Source organism: Emydura macquarii, unplaced genomic scaffold (genome assembly GCF_026122565.2).
Source record: "Emydura macquarii macquarii isolate MOO-44397 ecotype Brisbane River unplaced genomic scaffold, CSIRO-AGI_Emac_v2 contig_2897, whole genome shotgun sequence".
NCBI lineage: Eukaryota > Metazoa > Chordata > Testudines > Chelidae > Emydura > Emydura macquarii.
The window spans coordinates 48,784,242-48,798,470 of NW_027133034.1; the positions used below are offsets into that span (position 1 = coordinate 48,784,242).

The 14,229-nt window shown below is 39.4% G+C and overlaps 1 protein-coding gene and 1 long non-coding RNA gene across 2 annotated transcripts in view; one reads left to right on the forward strand and one right to left on the reverse strand.

The window, feature by feature from the left end:
* POLK (DNA polymerase kappa) overlaps positions 1–14,229 on the forward strand; it is an 84,726-nt gene that overhangs the window by 57,330 nt on the left and 13,167 nt on the right. The window contains exons 15-22 of the mRNA XM_067569092.1: positions 2,751–2,854; positions 4,901–4,999; positions 7,978–8,076; positions 8,167–8,271; positions 8,879–8,977; positions 10,465–10,563; positions 12,007–12,105; positions 13,222–13,320. Coding sequence (XP_067425193.1) covers positions 2,751–2,854; positions 4,901–4,999; positions 7,978–8,076; positions 8,167–8,271; positions 8,879–8,977; positions 10,465–10,563; positions 12,007–12,105; positions 13,222–13,320 — 803 coding nt within the window. The remainder of the gene's footprint in view (positions 1–2,750; positions 2,855–4,900; positions 5,000–7,977; positions 8,077–8,166; positions 8,272–8,878; positions 8,978–10,464; positions 10,564–12,006; positions 12,106–13,221; positions 13,321–14,229) is intronic.
* LOC137167102 (uncharacterized) lies at positions 571–994 on the reverse strand. The gene is made up of 2 exons (XR_010923995.1): positions 856–994; positions 571–687 (listed from the first exon to the last, which is right to left on the reverse strand). It is a non-coding gene; the product is annotated as an uncharacterized lncRNA (long non-coding RNA).

The window sequence follows — 14,229 nt, forward strand, 5'->3', positions numbered from 1 at the left end:
CTGCTGAGCCTGGCTCCCGCGCCCGACCCCTTCCCAGGTAGCCCTGCCTGAGGGGCCGGCGGCTGCTTCACTGAAAGGCAGCGGAGCGGAGAATTGGGGCCGCGCTATGAAGGCGCTGAGCGATTTCCTGGGCGCGCTGCCGCTGAGCCCCAGAGGCGATGGAACGCAGGCGGCGGCGGCACCAGCAGCCGGCGATGAGGCGCGTGAGTGATCTATATGGGGGCTGGGGCTCGGCGCTGCGCGGTCACTGCAGGGGACAGGACAGGAGGAGCTAGCAGCGCGCGGCAGCAGGGATCGAGGGCGGCGGGGTGGGGCGTCGACTGAGGCGATATAACGTGACCCCACCAACCCACTGCGGATCGGTGGAACGATGATGAGCGAGCATGTCTCTCAGCCAGAGAGGCTCGAGGAGGCAAAGGACAGGTGGAACTGCTTTAAGGTAGTTAGGCTGAGCAGGGGCAGCAGTGGGCAGATGCTTCCCTCTGCTCTGCACCGAGCCGTTTGCACCTCTTGGGGCCATGTTTTAAAATCACCATCTGATAAATTGCAGGGGGTATTTTCCTGAGAGAAACTGAAGCAACCTGAACGAAGGCCAGCGGGTTTCTGTGGGCTCAAGCTGCCTAGTTAAGGTCCAAACTTTCCCAAGGGTCTGCGGTGTTTGGCTCGGCAGTTCTGGGTTGGCCCACTCTAGAAATTGGAGGGGATTATGAATTTGGATACAAGTCTGAACTCTCCTCCTCACGCCCCCCAAAATTTTTGGGGGGGATTATTATGATTTTGTATATTGTAGCATCTAATCAGGAGGCCTTGAGTCTATGACGCAGATCTGTCACCTTGACCCAGAGAGCAGCTTACCTTCTAACTAGAGGAGGGAGCAGAATCCAGACAAAGGGTGGGGAAAAAGATGCAAGCAAAGTGGTCAGGTTGTTAGGTCCGTTTTTTTTATTTTTCTTTTTGCTGTAAAGCAAGGAACATACCAAAGGTGGTGGAGAAGGAAGTAATCAATGCATGTATAGTTTTATATACATTACAAATAATGTGCATCAAGTATCTAGCAGAGCCCCTCAATCTTTACAAATCTGGTATAATGAGAATAAAGGGGGTTGGATTTGGCCCACCTACAGTCTTAAGACTCTGAACCTGCAAACACTTGTGCACAAGCTTAACTTGAAATACATAAGAAATCCCACTGATTTCAGTGAGACTACTCATATGCTTGATGTTAAGCACATGCCTACGTTTTGCAGATTCGGGGCTCAAATCAACTATGAAAGGACATTGGGTGAAGTCTGGCCCCATTGCAGTCAATGGTAAAACTCTCGCTGACTTCAAAGGGGCCAGGATTTCACCCTGGGAACTAATATACTGAAGCATGCTGCTTGACAGTGTGGGTTGCAAATAGTTCAGCTGGATTGTTGTGAAAACTAAGGATAATGGTATAATGTGGCTGTGGATTATTCCCAGAGAGAGAATAATTGTGGGATAAAAGATAAGATACAGTTAAGTGGGTGCTGCTTTCCCTGAATGTAGTTTGAAGTCATTTTACCTCAAGCTGTGAGCTCACTAGATTTCAAGCTAAGCAAAAATGCAGTGGGTCAGGAGGACTTTGATTGAAGATTTCTAGGAAACAAATAGCTGCTGTAGAAAGTGGTATTGGTGTGGTTCAGTAGGTAGCACTGTCTACTCTGTGACAGTTCTGGACTGGTGCTCGGGTTAGATATCTGCTCTCTATGGTATTTTAGCCTAACAGCTAAACAGTTATCTCTGTCTGTTGCACTAGGAAAGAGGTGTGCTGACAGAAGTGTATTAGACTTCTGTGTTAGCTAGACTGATGTTTAACGCTCACTCTTTGAAATCTCTTTTCTGAGCTTATTAAACATTAATAATTTTATTACAGCCGTCCATGTGGGTGCCTTGTGATTTTGTTAATACTCAACAAAGCCCAACTTCCCCAGGTTACTTTACTGCTCAAGCTGCTGTCTTTTTGGATGAGACAAAAACCAAGGTCTTCAGCTCTAGTAAATCTCATGAACTTTCCACTAGAATCAGCATACAGTATTATTTCAGGTGTCCCAGTCAAATTCCAATGTGGGTAATAACCTTCTTAATTCCTAAACTCCCTCAGCAATTTTATTTCGATGGTATAAGTCAGTTCCTGCCCTACACTGTTGTGGATATTGATGGTGTGTTCTGTTAAATAGTTACTGTATGCATTGTTGTTGTAACTGTGTGGTTCCTAGTGTATTAGGGAAACACGGTGGGTGAAGTAATATCTTTTATTGGACCCAAAGTTTGTCTCTCTAACCAGCAGAAGTTGGTCCAATAAAAGATATTACCTCACCCACCTTGTCTCTCAAATAATTTCTGCATTTCATTCCCAAGGTGGCTGTATTTAAAGAATGAGTGAAATAATTCCTGTAGTTTGTACTGTTGGGACCCATTTAGGTAGGTAATAGGAACTATATAAATGCAGGATTGTTATTCTGGCTAGTGCAGTTAATGTTACTTTTGTGCTGTGAAAATTCTATTTTTATTTGTCCTTAAAGAATTAGAACTAGAGAGATCAACCAGATGCCTGGGGGAAAAAAATGTAATTTCAACAATTCTATGATAAAACCCAAATAATTCACATAAAATACTGAAACAGGCATATCCCAAACAACAGGAGGTAAGGGGAGTAGAGTTATCATTTAAGTTTTTTATGGCTATTTCTTTAATACCATAAACTTACCTTGTCATATTTTCCACAGTGTTACCAGATGAGAGAGAATTTCAGCATGCTGCTAAAATGAACAATTTGGAAACTATGGAGAAGTTACTTATAAAGAATGTTAATATTAATGCTGTAAATATTGTGAGTATAAAATACCATGTGACAGTTTAATGACCAGAAATGTGCCTTGTGTATGGTTGTTAAGGGAAATCTCAAAAGTACTAGTGTTTTTGACTGCAAGAGGAGGAGAATAAAGATCCCCTTGTAGAAAGTTCTCTGAACAAGTAATATTTCAGGTGTCCAGCTGGGTACCCAGATCTTACAAAGTGAAGAGTGCCCTCCACTTGCACTTAACAAGAGTGCCAGGTGCTCAGTTAATTCACAGGTCTAATGGTCAGTGTACAAGAGTGGGACCAGGAACTTCTGAGTTATAATCTTGATACTCTATGACCTGGGGCAATTAGTTTAACCCCTGCCTCAATATCCCCATCTGTAAAATGGGTATACTTAACCTCATAGTCATTTTTGGTGCTGGTAAAATGCTTTGCAGATTAAAATGCACATAAAGCATTGTTGTTGTTCAATGTGTGCTAAAGCATGACTACACTTTACTGAATCCTGTGTCTACAAGGTAAGGTCAGAATTCAGACCTGGTGCAAGCAGATGAAACTCCATTGATATCAACATAGTTGTACCCATTTGCTGTAGGTCTAAATTTGGACTAGAATATTCCACAGAAGGTTTTGCAGCATTTAATGGACAAGAATGTTAGCTGAGGACATCCCACAATAACAAAGAGTGGGCTTTTGTCCCCCTGTAGTGCCTGGTCTACAGTAGTTTAGGCCCCTTGGGCAGCCCATCCACGGGGTTTTTACAAATGGTCGCCAGTCTGCATCAAATTTTTAGGTGTAAACTGTCTGATTTAGCACATCCTAAAACTTAATACAAGTTCTGAAAAAAATGTGCCTCCTTTTCCACGTGATTGGTTATGAACTGGGGAAATAAGAGTAACCTGCAGCTGGATTCCTGGATTCTTTTTCAGAAAAGAAAGAGAAAAGGATCTTTTAAAAATTACATTTCTTTTGACTACGAATACAGTAGAACCTCAGAGTTACAAACACCAGAATAACAAACTGACCAGTCAACCACACACATCATTTGGAACCGGAAGTACGTAATCAGGCAGCAGGGGGGAAAAAAGCAAATACAGTACAGTACTGTGCTAAACGTAAACTACTACAAAAATAAAGCAGCATGTTTCTTCTGCAGAGTAAAATTTAAAAGCTGTATTAAGTCAATCTTCAATTGTAAAATTTTGAAAGAACAACCATAAAGTTTTATTCAGAGTTACGAATGTTTCAGAGTTACGAACAACTTCTATACCCGAGGTTTTTTCTTGACTCTGAGGTTCTACTGTACTGTTTCCATCAATACATACTGCTATCAATGGTACTCAGGGCATGAGAGTTTTCACAGCCCTGAACGATGTAACTAGGTTGATCTAATTTTTAAGTGTAGACCATGCCTATTTCCTGTGGGTAGATCCATTGAACTCATTCAGATTATTTGCATGTGTAAAGTTACTCACCTAGGGTTGAAGGATGTAAACCTTCGTTTGCATAGGTAACAGAGCAAACTGAAAAGGTGACTAATACTGAGTAAGAGGAGAATTTGAGACATGCATTACGAGATAAAATCAAAAACAAATATGCAGCAACCAGGATATCACCAAGAAATAAGACTAATCACATAAGTCTTAAGCCTGGTCTACAACTATAGCATAGCATTCATAGTATAGATATAGGCTAAATTTTTGTTTTTAAAATCAAACAGTAAAATAGAAATTGTAAAAATGAATGTTTTCTGCACTGCACATCTCCTGTCTCTAAGCAGTGTGTGATTGCTTAAACCTTGTTTATGACACATTAGTGAGTACAGTGAAGGGATTAGAATAGCACGTAAATGCCTAATTACACTGGTTCTATTAGACTTCATTAAACACAATATTTAAATTCGATACAAGGGAACAGAAATACAGATAATGGCAAATTTTGGGTGTTCCAAAAGGAGAATGTATAAATGAATACATGTTGGTGAGTTTTCATCAGAGGATTCTGAAATCCTGGTCATTTGTGTAATGAAAAGAACTATATTACATACCTATCAACAGAGTCTTGTTTATTTCAGCTGCATCGCACAGCTCTCCATTTTGCTGTTGCAGGAAATCATATATCTGCTGTGGATTTTCTTCTCCATCACAAAGCTAGAGTTGATATTGCAGATAAGGTAAGCAAACCTGCATGTCACAGAATAGCTTTATGTTTGGTAATATACATCATGTATGAATGCTATGGGGGAAAAGTGTGGGCAGATGTTGAAAAGATAATTCTTCCTTTTTCCTCCCATTTTGCAAAGAATTAACTGTGATTTAATCTGAAAGACTCTGACTCTTTTCTATCTCTCACAAACCTGTAAAAAAACATTTATTATTAATTTCAAGACTGTACGCATCTATTTAAAAGGGATATAGACAGGTTGAAACACATGGCCCAAACCCTAGGCTGCTACAGTTGCAACAGTGTGATAAAAAAAGGGGTGTGTGTGTGTGTGTGTGTGTGTGTGTGTGTGTGTGTGTGTGTGTGTGTGTGTGAGAGAGAGAGAGAGAGAGAGAGAGAGAGAGTTAATGCCACCAGTGCAGTTCCGCAAACTTGGGGTGGGTGTGTAACCAGTTTGGACCTCTGTATAAACTAGAACAGCTGACAAAGCAGCCAGGGATCACTGGAAAACAGGAAACCACTGGCCATATCCCCTTTCCTCCAGCACACTCCCTACTCTGGCAGCTGAGAAAGTAGTGTAGTAGCCACTACGCTGTCTCCATGCCATCAAAAGACTCCCTGCACTGGGGTAGCTGGCTAGAGACTATAACCTGATCCACACTACCACCAGCGGTTGACAGGAGCCTCCTGTTGACTTCCTTATGTTGCTGTATCATGGCGTCTTCACTGTGCTGCATCGACTGGAGATGCTCTCCGGTCAATGCAGTCTTCCTCCTTTGGGAAGGTGAATTAATTGCGTCAACCAGAGAGCACTTCTGGGATCGATTCCCCAAGTTGCCGGCCATGTAGACATACCCTCAGTCAGCTTTAGAGCCACTTTGGCTGCCAGTATGGGGAAGAGTGGCTGCAGCACAGTGGGAGATCCGGGCCCATGTATTAATGAAGCAAAATTCCTTATGGGTTACTAACCTTGAACAGATTTCTAACTGAAAGAGTTTTTAATATGTAATTCACTCTACACCAGATATGCTGTTTGTTTACTTTTTGTACTTCATTCTGTTTGAATATAGTGAAAATAGATTAGCCATTTTCAGTTTTGCTTCTGTTTGTTTCACTGTCTTCCCATACCTTAACACAGTACTGTGGTGTTTGAGTTACAAGCACTGCAAGGAAGTGTAAATGTCCAAACAATCTTTAAGGTGCCACAGAACTCTCGTTGTTTTGCTGAAAACAGACTAACATGGCTACCCCTCTGGAACTCGTCAACAGCTAAAGTGTTATTGCAGGTGTGGGGGATAATGCCGCAGCTACAGGCAGTTTGACATTTCTGACATTAGGCCAGCCACCTCTAAAGTGCAGCTGTGTTTGGAGAGGTAGGTTCCAGAAATGATTAAAGGCACACTTTAAGGACCCCACCTTGCACACCATCACGTTTAACTCTGAGCATGCAGGTAATCCCGCTGAAGTCAAGCACATGTACATAGGTTGCAAGGATGGGAACGCTTATGATTAAATTGACCTTTTTTTTTTTTAAGCCTGTATTCTATCTTAGCTGCTTTTGAATAGTATGGTGTGAAATGCTGGGGTCTGTAAAATTCCTTTTTTAAAAAAAACCCTACGCTTTCTTCTGCTCCTCTCTTTGTTTAGAAAGATCTTTGGAGCAGGCCTATGAGCCACGATCCCAGCTGTCTGCCATGTTTCTTTACATGTGCACAGCTGGTGATGCTTGTTCCACATTCACTTTCAGCTCTGTTGCTGCTGTTTATTTATATTATAGTAGCACCCTGAGGCCCTATTGTGCTGAATGCTGTGCCAACACATATGAAGACGCAGTCCCTGAATCCTACTGTAGACCCTGGGGAAGGGGGTGTTTCATCAACAATACAGTGAAACTGACTATTCCCAAATGTACAAAGTTGACAAACTGGAAACAAAAATAGAGCAAAACCATGACTTTTCTCTAACTTCCATAATAGCGTTTTAAAGTATCGCCTGTAACATCGGCAGGTTCAACATTGTCAGGCAGAAATGTGATTTTCAATTTGGCAGTGATCCTTCATACAACATGATTGTTCCTATGGCAGGGGAAACATAGGCACAATAGCAAACCACTACATGTGTCTGTTCAAAGCTCTGAGTCCCTCGATTCTGATGGCTTTTCCCCTGTGCAGTTCTGGAGATGTTATTGTGTCATATTCGCCTGTACTTCTGAAGCAGGCTTGTTTAACTGCTTAGTTCCTTAGCTATATGGCTTTGGAGGACTTTAACAGTCCCCTTGTGTAGCCAGCTTATCTCTATTCTCACTGACTTCAGAGGACGAGGGTCACAGATTGAGGAACAAGTAACCTGGCTTGCTTTGCAGAGATGAAATGGAATGGGATTGGGAGCAAGAGAAACAGAGGAAGATTGGTGGCAGGACATAGCCATTAAAGGACCCCCCTTTCCCCCCGGGTCTGTCTGTATCCATCAATTGTATCTAGATTATAAACTTTGTGGCAGGGACTGTCTTTTTTTTTTGTTGTGTGTCTGTCTAGTACCTAGAACAATGGGAGTCCTGGTCCATGACTGAGGTTCTTATGTAAATAATAATAATGATAATAAAGGAAGAGAGATGAGGGACCCAAGGAGGACAAGAGACAGAATACCTATGAGAATGGTACAGGGAAAGAGCAATTAAGCGCTTTTAATGTTCATTCCTTTGGTGGGAGTGGGGGAGGAGGAAGCACAAAAAGGAGAGCCCAAAGAGATTTATAAGAAAGTGAAGAAACTCAGGACAAAGGAATGAAAATGAAAGGAACTAACTGTTTTATTCACCTAGAAAAATTATGGCTTTATTATCCACAGTCCCCTAGTGTCTGGGAATAATGTTAACAGGATGCCCTAAAGCCTGCGTCGCTGAGTCAGCTCATCACAGATCACATAGTGGAATTTGAATGGTACTCTGGGGTACTTTAATGGTAATTTCTGCCTTTTTAATTTTATTTTAAGCACGGGCTTATGGCGATTCATCTTGCAGCTTGGTCTGGAAACCTAGACATAATGCGAATGTTGGTTAAAGCAGGTGCTGACCAAAAGGCTAAAAACCAGGTTTGTTGATGACTAATTTTAACGAACACTAAACACATCTTGAGAAGAAGTGTAATATAATCTTATAGAAATGGCTTGTGTTTTCCTTAGGAGGGAATGAATGTCCTGCACTTTGCAGCTCTGAACAATAATGTTGAAATAGTAGATTATCTTCTTCAGGAACTTCAGCTGAAGGACCTAAACAAGCATGATAAGGTACAGTATGAGTCTAATTACCTACAAAATATAGGGGTTTGTTTCCTTCACATTGTGAGGTGAAGTACAATATGACCAGCATTTTTGAGATCCTCAGAAAGAGGCACCAGAGAAGTCCAAAGTATTTTTATCATATGCTGTATGTTTTCAAAGTTCAGGTCACATACAGCATATGATAAAAATATTTTTGGACTTTTAAAGTGCACCTTTCTGAGGATCTCAGAAATGCTTTACAGATATTAGTGAAATAATCTTTCCAACCAATATTTGCATCTAAGGAAAATGTAATAGCTAAATATTAAATATTTGAAGAACAGCTTCTGTTTCTAGGGTTACTATTTCAGGATTTCTGATCTGTTTACAAATGTTTTCTTCCAAGTATATTTAATCCTATTTTTACCCTAAAGACATTTTACTACTTCTTTCCCCTTCATGTGTGAACTTAGACTCCAAGTTTTTGTTTACCTGGGCAAATGGCATATGTAAATATTTATTCACAATATATGTGCACCCATGTATATGGTTCTTCTAATAATTTGTGAAATTTCTGCAACAGAGTGACTTTATTTTTAATAACAAAACAACCCTTGTGATGACTGTTTCCTAGAAAGGTAAAAGAGCATTTCTTCTGGCAGCTGAAAAAGGTCATGTTGAAATGATACACAGTCTGATTTCTTTCAAGATGTTCACCTCTGAAAAAGACAAGGTAAGTCTTTCCTTTCCATAGAAAGTCAGATAAAAGGAGCTTAAAAGTGGTAACTTTGATCCCAGTGCAGTTACTTGTTTAATTGAAGGTCATACACCCATACTAGGTGTTTGAATACCATGGCACTGGATGTGATATACAAAATGTAGACAGACAAGGACAGTGATTTTCAGCAATCTCGGAGAATAGTGGAGCTGTCAATGATTATTGCCAGGAGGATTTTGTATGCATATTAATAGGACACGTGATGCAATCTGAAGTTAAGCTTTTTAATCCTTGGAGAGGAGGGATGGTCTAGTGTGTAGCCTAGGACTTGAGAAACCTGGGTTCAGTTCCCAGTTCTGCTGCAGTGTGACTTTGTGACTGTGTGACTTTGGACAGGTCCTGTAGGACCAGATTTTCAGGACAGTTAGGTGCATAATGATGCAGAGAGGCGTCTAGGAGCCTAACTCCCATTGATTTAACTTTGACTTTGAAAACCTCACTAGGTACCTGTCTGCATTTTTAGGTGCCCAAATACCTTTAAAAATCTGGCTCTGAGTTTTCTTGTGCCTCGGTTGCCCATCTGTAAAATGGGGTAACACCACTTCCCTACCACATAGAGGAGTTGTGAGGATAAATATATTAATGATTGTGAGGTGTTCAGATACTCATAGAGCCCCTATTTCCATAGTATCTTGGATAGATAGGTGTCCCTTGGCTTACAGTCTGAACAGAAAAGACCATAATGAGGAGGTGGGGGGGAGAGGGAGGGAAGGCGCTAGGCTGTATTTAACATGCAAGCAGGGCAATGAGGTTGAAGGTGGCCAATGCCATGTTAATTCTGTGAGCTACTTTTAGTTGTTTTCCTTTTTTAAATTATATAATGGGATGGTGTCAGCAGGGGAAAGATTACTACATTGACTTCAGTGGAGCTATGCCAATTTACACAAGGTGAGGTTTTGGCCTTAATCTTTACATTGTTTTTTAAGGGACTTTGGGCTGGGTCCAGTTCCCTTCCATGGAGAAACCTATGGAAGGAATAAAAAAACTCACTGGAAGTTCCAAGATTTACTTCATGGATTTTCCTCTGAATTGTCTCCACAGGGTCTGGGGTTTTGTCCCCTTGCAGAATAGGAAGGAATTTTAGGCCTTTACATCAGTGGATGTCCTGAGACCAGCAGGAAAATTGAAGAGATATTAAGACATCCATTAAATCCTAAAAGCTCCTTTTCCCCTTGTTAGCATGGCTTCCTCTGTGTACACATGGGAGGACTTCCTTAGAATTGTATGTCAGAACATTCTGTAAAGCTGCTTCTTCCCTTTTTGTTGCATGAGGAGCTGGTTCCACTAGTGTTGCATCCCTTCTGTGCATGATGGAGGAAGAGACCATAGGGTCTTGTAGTAAAGAACTTGTCCACGGTCCACAGATGGTTGTTTTTATTAATTGCAGCATGTTCTACTTAATTTTGGGTTTACAATATGTTTCTGGATGTTTTCATTTACAGGAAGGAAACACAGCACTGCATCTAGCTGCTAAAAATGGTCACTTTGAGGTTCTGGAAGTTCTGCTAAATCAATGGGAAGAAATAAATGAACTCAATCAGGTGAGGACACAGAAGCTGCTGAGGGAGATATAGAACAAAGGTAAAAGGCGGGCAAGACAAAACAAAGAATTTTAAAAAATACCTAGAACCAACAAATGCCTGTAAAAATAATCTAATTTCTGTGGTGGTCAGTTAATCACCACAAAGCTTGAATCCATCAGGGTCCCAGCTCCATGGATAAAGGGGAATTAATATTAAGCTATAGTTTTTCTCAAGGTCACTGATTTGAATCCAGCTCAGCTCAGTAGAGTCTGAAAGACGTTATCATCTGTTGGCCAATCTGTGGTGCATCTGAAATGAATTGGTCGATCAGTCCAATTCCTAATGGAATGCACATCACAAAAATATCCATGATAGCTGGAACTTCATGCTGTAGTTTTAGCGGAGAGATCATGGATTAAACAGACACACAGACTTCACTCTAGAGTGATTCTTCCTGATGTGGAATACCACCCCCCCAAACGACAACAGGTAGGTTGATAGAAGCATTCTTCCGTCAGCATAGCTGCTTCTACACGGGGGGAGCTAGGTCGACATGGCTGTGTTGGCCAGGGATGCGTTTTTTCAGACCTGTGACCAACGTAGCTATGTCAGCCTAACTTTGAAGTGTAGACCAAAACTGAGTTCTGTTGGCGGACTAGCGTGATTGTAGTGCTGCTGCCTATGTTGTATTTACCTGATCAGTTCTGTGGATAAATAGAGAACATAATCAGTGTTGTCAGGACAGTGCCTTTCACGAACACTAAATTTACTCAAACAACAATAAGAAAATCACCAAGAATTCAAGTACAAAAGAGTTAGTAATTTTTACTTTTTAATGTTTAGTACTTCAGTGATTGCTGTGATTTTAAAAAAGCAGAGGTGTACCATAAAAGATCAGAAGCAAGGATTAGGTTTTCATGCAGTGAATGTAATTTATTTTAAAGACCCAGTAGGTCTCTGTGTCAATTTTATTTTTGTAAATGTAAAAATGCCCTGTGGATTACTGCTCTTTTTAACTGGTGTTAAAATCAAGGACACACACACTCATGAAGTTGGATTGATCAAAACTGTAGTTTCTACCATTTGTGATCTATCCTGGATGGTTCACACAATAACAATCATGTTTTACTGTAGGATGTCAATCATTTCAATCTGATGTCATAGTTTCTGTAACTCTATTAGCATGGGTTTTTTTAAACACAAGAACATATTACAAATGTTAAGAGGTAGTTTGTCTGTATTTGTGCCACGTTAGATCCAGATAAATTTGTGTTAGAAATTATTGTTGTTAATTACCATTGTATATAAATTATGCTTGTGACGAAATCTTAAATTCCTTTACACTGTTCTGTCTGGCTAAATTTGCATACTATCTGTACCAAATACTATGATGCAAAAAGTCAATAATTGCACAGTTTGAATTTGAACCGACATATTTTTTCTTTTATTGTGTTGAGCCAGAACAGAGAAACACCATTTTATTTGGCTATTGAAGGAGGTCATGAAAAATGTGCTGAGCTGTTACTGGAAGTGGGAAGTAACATCAACATTTCAAATGAAGTATGAACTTAATATTCCCTCTGGCATATTGTTATCGAGACATCCTGTCTATTGTATATGTATTGAATGCAAATATGACTTTAATTATTTAATAAGGATATTATTTAAGAATATGGAGAATTTTAATGTTTCAGAAACTATATGGAAAAAGAATATTACAACATAGATTTACTTTACATAGTATTGTGTTGGAGCTTTTTTTATATAACAACATAATACAATAATAAATAATAATAATAAAAGCAGTAATACAACATATGGCTTGGAAATGTAATCAAGAGAAGTAATTGAAAAATCTGCATTTTTGGCAGATGACTAAGATGATAATAAGCCTGTTTTCCATATCTGGCTCCTGAATTCAAGTCCAGGTTTGATTTGTTTTATGGCTCATATGCTGTGGGAATTTGAGGTGAACCTTTTGGTCCTTAGCAAATTGAGAAAAGAAGCATGTGCTGATAACAAGCAGGACAGTGACTGCTGCACATATTAAAATATGAAAGAATTTCTGATATATTCTGGCTTGGAAACCATTAATAATTGCAGTTTTTGATAATTTATCAGCAGGGTGAATTTGCTCCTGCAGCACAAATGACTAGTTTTGAGCCTCAGGAAAATTCATCTTTGCTCCCTTTAGCAGAAGCATTAAAGGAAAGTTTTTCAGTCATTTTCAAAGTGTGTAAATATGAATGTAATTACTTGTTTAGAGTCACACCAAAATACAGGATTGGGAGATAAATTGAAATCCTAATTTTCAGTGGGCAGGGAGTCTAATAAAGCTGATTCTTCTCTTTTTTATGATAAAAGAGGAATATATATATGAGTATTTTATGATATAAAGAGGAGTAGCAAATTATTAGCATTTCTGGAAATTTATTTTGCCAATTACCTGTGTTGTAGTCTGGTGATGATGTACAGTTCCTTAGATAGTCATAAAAATATGTGAATTTATATCCGATTTTATCATTTTACTAAAGGGACTAGTTTTGACAGTTACACAAATTTAAACTGAAGCTTCATCTGTTTCAATAGAATGTCTTAAAAGAACAGTTTTTCTAAATTCTCTGAATTCTTTCCAGTGGTAAAGTCTTTTCCCCCTTCTCCATGTGTTTCTTTCAGCATAATAGTAATGCTTTGCACATTGCAACACAGAATGGACATACATCCTTGGTCACTTTTCTTATCAGTAAAAATATCGATCTGGTTCCTAAACCTGAGGTGAGACTATTAGTTGCTATTTTAGTGTTACTGCCATTGTTGTCAAGCGTGTTTAATCTTTCTTGACTGCCTTTTCTGAGATTTGGGGTAGTTTACGTATTGTTGTTGTTGTTATTTTATTAGAGTCTTAGAGTCTAAGGCCAGAAGGGACCATCAGGTCACCTAGTTTGACCTCCTGTGTATCACAGGCCAACAGGTGTGTTGATTCAATAAAAAAAAATATTACCTCACCTACCTTGTTGTCTAGAATCCTAGGACTGACATGGCTACAAGTATGCTGCATACTGACCATTTGCTGTTTGTTTATTTATCATTGTGGAGCAGGTGCAATTATATAAATAATAATCAAGTCTTTAAAACAGTTTATTTTAATCTTTTAAAAATCAGCCAGCCATGGTGCTGCTTAGTTACATTGCTTTTCTATGGCTGCAGCAGCTTAGAAAACATTAATAACAGTGCTTTTTTTTCTTTGAAATGTTTTCAGTAAAAAGCTGGGTAAGAGCTTTATTTTTCTACAGCCTTGAAGAAATGGGTGTTTATAAAGAGAATAATGAACTGGTACTGATTTTTTCTAAAGATATATTTAACTAGAAACCTTCCTGGTTTATAGGTTCAACATACAAACTGATCTAATCAGTCTCATGGTTGCATTGTGACTAGAGTTGGGCAAATGCCTCATAATATTTTCCACTAATAATCACTTGAATAATAAAACTGAACTCATTTCCAGCTGTGTTCAGTTTCCTCAAATATTGTAGCAAATAAGTTCACTGTCAAGAATGCTCATTGAAGCAATATGTTTTAAGTGAATATTAGATAATATTCCTGGAAAGTGGATTTTGAATGTGTATAATTGAATATTCTCCTCAGAAACCTGATTCACAGTTAATACAGTTCATCCAATTTGAT